This window comes from Epargyreus clarus, unplaced genomic scaffold (genome assembly GCF_041222505.1).
Source record: "Epargyreus clarus isolate Ecla_fem2 unplaced genomic scaffold, WU_Ecla_fem_2.2 ptg000007l, whole genome shotgun sequence".
Taxonomy (NCBI): Eukaryota; Metazoa; Arthropoda; class Insecta; order Lepidoptera; family Hesperiidae; genus Epargyreus; species Epargyreus clarus.
In genome coordinates, this window is record NW_027332215.1 from 5923901 (window position 1) to 5932369 (window position 8469).

At 40.5% G+C, this 8469-nt stretch overlaps 1 protein-coding gene across 1 annotated transcript; it reads right to left on the minus strand.

Moving 5' to 3' along the window:
* Positions 1 to 635: 635 nt before the first annotated feature.
* On the minus strand, positions 636 to 6629 carry LOC140743287 (uncharacterized). The gene is made up of 3 exons (XM_073074448.1): positions 6470 to 6629; positions 3923 to 3975; positions 636 to 3087 (listed from the first exon to the last, which is right to left on the minus strand). Exons 1-3 carry the CDS (start codon positions 6485 to 6487, stop codon positions 927 to 929), a joined length of 2232 nt encoding a protein of 743 aa, XP_072930549.1. The 5' UTR covers positions 6488 to 6629; the 3' UTR covers positions 636 to 926.
* Positions 6630 to 8469: the final 1840 nt, after the last annotated feature.

Below are 8469 nucleotides of genomic sequence, written 5' to 3' on the forward strand. Positions count from 1 at the left end.
TAGGTGGTACGAAGTTCACCGGGTCATCTAGTATTGTTATAAAAGAAAAAAATCGAGATATGCAAGTTCATAAAATATGTTTCCATATGATAGAATCAAACTACTGTCGAAGACTAGTAATAATAATGACACTTCTCAGTCCCAGTTTCTATCAAGGCTTTTCGCAGTGATTCTTACCGATTTGGGGTTCAGATGTCCATGAGCGACAGTGGCCACTACGTATCGAATCGCTTGCTCATTTGCTAAGTGTATCTATAACATAAAAAGTTATATTTGTGAGAGATTTCAGTGAGTATTAACCATCGGTTTAACCGAATTTTTTGATAACAAATTTAAAAGTGTAACCTAGAGCAGGATGTATATACATAAGGTTTGCAAATATCTAGTCACTTAGTTGCGTACGTAATTGTCTGATTTTCTAAACCATCTAAAAACCTCCGATAAGGCTTAATTATGAGCCATCCAAAGACCAAATATTTCGGGTGTTGCTTACTCGGAAGATGGTTTATAATACAGCTCTGTTAACACCGAGGCAATATTAAAATATTTATAATATAATACAAAATATATACTTACTTAGTGTTATCTGCATTTCATGTTGTAAGGATGCGTATATTAAATAAAACCTTCAGATATATCTGTTTGGATATTTTATCTTTTTTATTCTTTTACTGTCAACTTCACTTGAGAATTCGTGTATAAAATGCATGAATGCCATATTCGCAGTCTATTTACATTCAATAATCGGAGTGATTATTGCAGATACTAGTTTAACGGCAATAAATAATATTAGGTTTTAAGCGTTCAAGTTTGACAAGGAGATTCAATGTCGACGTCATTGGTAGACAACAACGAACATAGAGCTAGGATCACGTATGCTTACACCTATCTTATAGCACTACTCACTAGTTTAACCACCATATAGTTCATATTTTATCACCATACTTGAGTTTCGCTCGCCCGGTCAAAGGGTGCTGGTGGTCTTGTAACTGCGCTTGTTCAGGCGTGTGGACGGATCTTATCCTATATTCGTTTGGTGTTTGAACTTCGTTATGGACGTACCTGTCTCTGAGGTCTACGTCAACATTGACGATATTTACATTTTTATTTGGCTCTCTATACCTTTTACTTTTTGTATCTGGTATGAATTCCACTGGTTCTATTACCGGAGCACTAGTGCTTGGTATGTTGTTATATACCGTCGGAGGTGGCGGAGGCGGTGCGCTAGTTGTCGTAGCCATTGACGAGGTGAATGGTGTCGTTGATGGGGTCGGCACTTCAGCATACTGATAATCATCATTGGAAGCAGCCGGCATGGACGGTTGATCATTATGTAAGGCTTTCACTGCCATCACTGAGTAGTATGGGTGGACGGGTGATGATTCCTTTATAATGAACGGCGTAGGTGTTGGTAAACTTTGGGACTGCGATTGGTCAAACTGATCAAAGTTGTCCAAAGCAGTCGGAGTATCGTCGTCAGTTAAACTACTTTCTTCCAAATGGTCTACGTAGGTAAGATGGTCTTGCCCTCCAAAGCTTATATTTTGAGTTGAAACGGACTTTTTTTTACCCTTTTTTTCTGGAGATGTGTACGCCGAATTTTCATTCTTATCTTCTGTTGCGTATATATTTGATGATGATGCGTAATTATCGTACTCAAAGTTATTGACGTAGTTGTCTTTAAAGTTCACGAAGGGGTCCTTGTATCTTTGGACGGGAGATGATCCACCACCGTAACTTTTGGGTTTGTAATCATGAACGACCGTAGATGATACAGAAAATGGAGCCGAAGCGCTTGACTGTTGAGCTCTATACTCGTTTGCTGGTTTTCCATAATAGGTTGGCACGAGATTGCGAGGTTTCACGTGTCCGTTTTCTTTGTATCTTATATTGCTGATGGGTCTATATTCTTCTAAATTTGCCTCGGGTGCTTCGGTAAGAAAGGGCAACGTTGGTCTCTGGATTTTCTTCGGTTTGTTACTCGATGTGTATATGCTTTCATAATAAGAAAAATCTGTGGGATGGGGTTTATTGATCTTTTTTATTCGTTGACCATATTTGTTTTTTGGTCTTTTATGTGCTCCTCCGGAAATTCTTAAACCTTGGCTGTTGTAGGAAACTTTAGGAGGTAGGCCTAGAGTGTTCTTGGTTAATTCAATATCAGCGGATATTTCGCCATGATCATGAAAAATATGATCATGTGTTACGTCACGAGGATTGTATGCCGCATACTCGAAATGTGCCGGTGCTGATAACGGTCCAACAGCAGCCAAGTTTGAAAAAGAATGAGAGGGTATCGCGATCAATGTTTGGGAATTCTTAAAAGGAACAATTGGTCGCGCTGGAGTAAGTGCTGACATACTAGAAAGAGGATCGACTCCAACAACACTACTATACTTTGGTGAATCATCAAAAACAAGTTTGTGTATATGTTCCTCGCTGTAGGTATGGATATGTTCGGTGTCACCATCGACTATTTTTTCAACTCGCGGTGGCTTTCTTATCTTACGTATAGTTCCAGAACTATCTAAATCAGAGTAAAATTGTTCATGAAAAGTGGTCACTGGAAGCTCCTCATCGACCTGCGGTGTTGGTTGAGGTCGATTACGAACAACAACACGCTTAGGTTTTCCCTTGCGAACGACTTTTTTGCGTGGTTGGTCATTAATTTTTATAATCTTTACTTTTTTTGGTGGATGACTAGAAGGGGCTGTAGCTGACGATGAGTAGCTAGGAACGTAGTTTTCTATCGAGCCTGGTGAGGAAGCTAAGTCATAGTCATCGTCTACTTCGCTGGGAGTGGGGCCATAATAGCCTCGAGCGTGGTAGAGTGGCAGAAGCTTAGAGGCCGCCGGCGCTAAGCCAGGCAGTCGGTGCTGGTTTTCTTCAATGAGCTCCACTGAGTTAAGAGGAAGGATGTTCGCCACGGCCGGCAAAGCGACGTTCGTTGGTACCGCCATCGCACCTTCCGCACTCGGCATGTAGGCCGGGGCGTACTGTGAGGATGCGGGGTGGTTCGTAATATATATCTTCTTATGGTGGTGGATGTGCTTCACCTTCTGTGGTAGATGTATGCGAATCTTTTTCCTGTAACAAAAGAGAACGAGTGCTACTATATCAAGCTATTACCCAATTGCGAGCGTTGTTCGATAAATGAATAAATTATTCGCTTTGATGCTCAACGAACGTTCAGTGGCAGCGTTGTACGAGGAAGACATTATGTTTATGAAGCGGATAGTTGGTGCGCGATGATCGATCGCATGCAAGCTTAGCTGGTTTTTATGAGTAAGTGTGTTCCGTCTGGTGTCAACGGCATGCGCGTGATGCGGCAGTCGCTTTCCCCCTGCCGCCGCCGAGCCGCTCCCGTCCGTCATACTCCACGTACTTGCCTACACCTCGTAATAAAATTCTGACTGGAAGTTTTTTACGCAAACGTGAAAGAGTTTCCTCGCACTTTCTAGTCCCTAATCGTTTATTACGCGCCTGGGTGAGTCGTGTGGTTCAAACATCAAAGCAATTAGCGCTCGGCGGAGAAACATAACAATTTGGTCGCAACGGCACACTAACATTGAATTCAACCGCGCAGCTAATTGAGGGCAATGACATAGAAAAACACTTTCGCATTTTCATTTAGTATTTCATGTGACATCAAACTTTAGATATTGCGCAAGCGGCGAAAATAAAGACATTTTGTGCAAGTGCAGTTCATATTTACGTACTCAACTAGACATTGTGCGAAAATCATCTCCATGTTTGCATATATGTTACCTATATTTTAATACAAACATGAAAAAAAGGATTGTATTTGTATTTGTTTGGAATTAATAATTTAAACTCGTGTTTAATAGTAATAGTTTGACTTATATGTAATTGCTTGCTTATGACTTCCTATATGTTTAGAGGGATAAAAGTAAGTACTTACTTAGGGCCATCTGCCTTTATCTGAACAGAAGCTACAGCTACAAGAAGAGCGAACTGTAACAAAAGAAACTGAACGTTAATAATAATTAATCAATATTTTACACCAAATAACACAGATTTATATAGAATGAGTAATATATGAAAGTATTAATTTATGTGACTTTACTGAGTTAACTAGTTTACCACATACAAATTCATGTGGAAATGAATAACTTAATGACCAAACGTTTTAAATTAGTTCCTAAAAGTTTATCTGATGCCTGTGACCTATGACCCCTCAATTAAAAATTACTATTTCTTATAATTTAAACTGGTATATTGAATATATTAGGTATTCATAAGATATTTTGGCCTTCAATTAAATAGTAACCCTTTTATGTAAGCTCACGACCGATGGCTCCGACTAGGAGCAGTAAACATAATTTTGTAATTGAGAAGTCAGTTATCCATTCCACAGTATGAGGGATCAATTTGATTAGCGTCAACTAAAGAAAATGTGCAGTAATTGACCACAAAAGGCTGATAACATGCTATATAATATACGTTTACTCGAGTAATGTATTTCATAAGCTAATGAGTACTCTGTCATTTTCCTACAGCGCGTGTTAACGTTTACACGCGCGTGCAGCTCGCTCGTTTGTCACTATCCTTTCGCATACACTCTTGTCGTGAAGAGACTGCTTCGAACTAATTATTGTGCGTCTTGGTAATATGCTTGTGGGCGGAAACACGCGCGACAGGAAAAGTACCTTTGTACCTAACATTTAATTTAAATTAATGCATCAGAAAAAATCTTTTCTCAAGCAGAGGTCTTAGAGAGATTTGGTACTAGTACTAGAGGACTTGGTTGATTTGGTAAAAGTTAAATTTTTAATAATTCCTGTTGCTATAACCTTTTTTAAGCCGCATGCCCTATATCTAAGGTTCATTACGTCCTATAAGGGCGGACAGCTTACAACGGCGACAGTGCGACGTGTGTTTCGAAACGGAAGCGCGCATGAAATTTCGCCTCAAGCGGAAACCCGGCACCCACACAACTTCCAACCGCGCCCAACGTTGCTTGTCTTTGTAAATCTGTTGGATCTACCAAAGCCGCGCTGTTTTATAATACAGCAGTAGCTGACGAGCATGCAGTCCAACCGATGGTAAGTGGCCACTGCCACCTAAGGACATCTGTAATTAATCCCAGATAGAATTAGATATTCCTACCTGAGGTCGACACACAACACAGGTGCACGGATGTGCCGCTACCCCGAACACAGCAGCGATTAACACTATTGTTATGAGGCAGAAATAGATGTGGCGGTGATGCCGCCGGAGTCGAACTACAAAAGGTTCTCCCACCTTCTAAATTGTTATTATTATTAATCGTCAATACTGGCTCACTTGTTTTGATTTTGTCCAGTACCTACCCTTAGTATGAGTATTTACGTTTTGACAAAAATGATTGTTTTTGGTTTTGTTTACGTATGTCCCATATATTTCCAATCAGTTCTGATACAATTCGCTGGGCGCCCTTTTTTTTGTAAAAACGTAAAAAATCATACTTAGGGTACATACAAAAATATAAAGTGATTGGGCGTGAAATAAATGGTTTATATTTAATTAGTGTTGCATGGATGGTTTTAGGTTTACTATATGACGTATTTACGTTACAGTTTTTTTTACTTTAAGATGATTCTAAAACATTGATAATACCTATTACTCATTTGTTTCCGATCCTAGTTTATCTTCAAAATTCATAAAAATCTTTTTTTGACTTTTACGCACGACTAATAATGGTTTGATTTTTAAGAAATTACATTATTATTGACATTTAATAGTTTACTGAATGAACTATTATTAGCTCAATACAATACAATAATATGTTAATGTAAGTTTATCTTCACCCCCAAGTGATGCCACGGAAAACGCACCAGAAAATCTGTCTATCTGTCTTTCTTTATATTTAATGATAATTGCTGATGTCGGTATGCTTATTTTTTCATGTATCATGTATCATATCAACAATGTGTGATTGTATGGAATTTGGGATACACGCAATCATTGCTTTTTGATCTAATAATATTCAAGGTTAGCTACTTATTCAATGCGGAAATGTTAGAAAAGTGATGGATTAAGTAGTTAAGAGTCGAACATTTTCCTAGAGGGTAATAAATAACACTAGTCTTGTCGTTTAGGTCAACTCATAATCTCATACAATAACTCTGGTTAGTTTAGTGGTATCTGCTGTTCATGTTCATAGATTAATTTAATAACTGTAATAATTTGACTGATGCCCGTCATTAATAATTAATTTATCCACAGTAGCTGCCAAAGGTCGAAGTTTGTCGACCCATGAAAAATGGTTCTTCGATCTTACGATGGAAGTTTGTCTATTTCTGCCTGTTAGAGGTCCTTCGATCTTTAGTAGGCAAATGGGACTGATTAATAACGGGCATGAGCACGCATCCAACCAGAATGTCACAACTCCTACACTACAATCACGAAATCACAACCACATCACAGTTCCGACACAACACTGTCACATCACTACGCGGATACCGACCAATTTCAACCAATCCATCGCCGCCTCCCGCTGTTATCGGCGAACGAGTAGTATATTCTTTAAATGAGCACGAGTCGATACAGCACTGGATTTGAAGCTCGTATGATAATTATTTACGGTGCGCTTGTACATTTATAACATTCATTTTCACGCATCAGAGGGTGCGGCGTGCAGTGTGCGTACGCGAAGCGCATCACACTACTTACCCTGGCTGGTTGTCGTCAAGATTTATGGGTTAGTGATATAAACAGATGGTGTTATTAAGCTGTCTTTCATATATTTGGATTACGTTCCTGAAGAAGTATGTTCCGCATTGGGTCTAATCTATGCTGTCAGTAAACTGTCGCATCCATCTTAACATAAAGATGAAAACACCGCCGACTTTGAATTTTTGAATGTCCTATTAGCCACGTCACATATGATTTACCTATCAAGCTGTAATATTATTCATTCTTTGTCTTTTAGATTTTTACCCTGCTGCCAAGGAAGGGTTATTATATGTGTAATATAGAAGTAGCAGATGAGCATGCAGTCCATCTGATGTGAAGTAGCTACGGCTGGTCATGAAAATCTGTACTCGATTCCAGACAAGACACAGGTGCGTCGCTACCCCCAAGGGCTAAGCTGGAATGCCTCGCAAGAGTATGTCTCCCTTACCACATCCTTGAAACCAGAACACAGCAGCGTTTAACACGGCTGTTATTTGGCAGAAATAGGTATGGTGGGGGTGCTGCCTGAGTCGAACTGTGGTTCATCTCAGGCAGCCGCACTCAGGCAGGCAGGTACCACCTTTAAAATGACTGTAATATCCAGCTTCTGTTTTGAAATAGTTGCAACCAGCACAAGGCACGAAAGGAAGAAAGACATATGATGTGTTCCAACTTAATCTTCAACATTCGATAGTTGAGGTAGACTTTGCATTCTCTTTGGATTCTGGTACGGTATTATTTAAGCAGCGATGTGCAATATAGATTGGCTCTAAATCACAGTAATATTTAAATACATCGTATTCACCTGTTACCACACCTGTACCCTGTGATCTTGTTTTACTTGGGGATACCCTGCATGGGTTCCTCTCAGTCGCGAGGGCAATGAAGTGGATATGCCATTTTTCTACTGACTTCACCCAACGGCGTTCTTCTGGACGCCGTTGGTTGGCTATAAAGGTGGTAGAACCCTTTGTGGTTCGACTACGGCGGCACTACCGCCATACCTATTTCTACCTAATAACAGCAGTGTTAGGCGCTGCTGTGTTTCGGGTTTGAAGGTTGTGGTAAGGGAGACAGACTTTTCCAAGGCGTACCAGCTAAGTCCTCAGGGGTAGCGGCGCATCTGTGGCCGACCTCAGGTAGGAATATCTAATCCTATCTGGGGTTGATTACAGATGTCCATGGGCGGCAGTAGCCACTTACCATCAGGTGGACTGCATGCTCGTCTGTTACTCTTATATTATAAAAAAAAGACGCCCTTTGTACGCCCGGCGTAGTGTGTATTTTCAAGATGGACTCCATCCCCAAGTTAGACACCTGGTTGTTTTGACGTAGGGTACCCCCGTATCGTACGCCAATGTCTCCGTTATTACATATGACATCTGCAATCAACTCCAGATAGGATTAGATATTCCTACCTGAGGGCGGCCACTGATGCTCCGCTATCTCCAAGGACTGAGCTGGAACGCCTTGGAAAAGTAAGTTTTCCTTACCACACCCTGCAAACTAGAAAAAAGCAGCGCTTAACGCTCCTGATATGAGGTATAAGTAGATGTAGCGGCCGATGTCGAACCACAAAGGGTTCTACCACCTTCAGAACACCACAACTGTTCACAAAAAATCCGTTACAGGAATAATGGAGTCGCTAAAACGGGCATGGTACAGTACAGTAGTATACTAAGGCATTACTAAAAGGTACGTGATTCGTCTGCAGTGATGCCATCAGTGCTGCGTGTCTTGTCCGATGTGATGGCTACGTTGCATCTGTGATCGACGCCCGGCAAGTCTTCT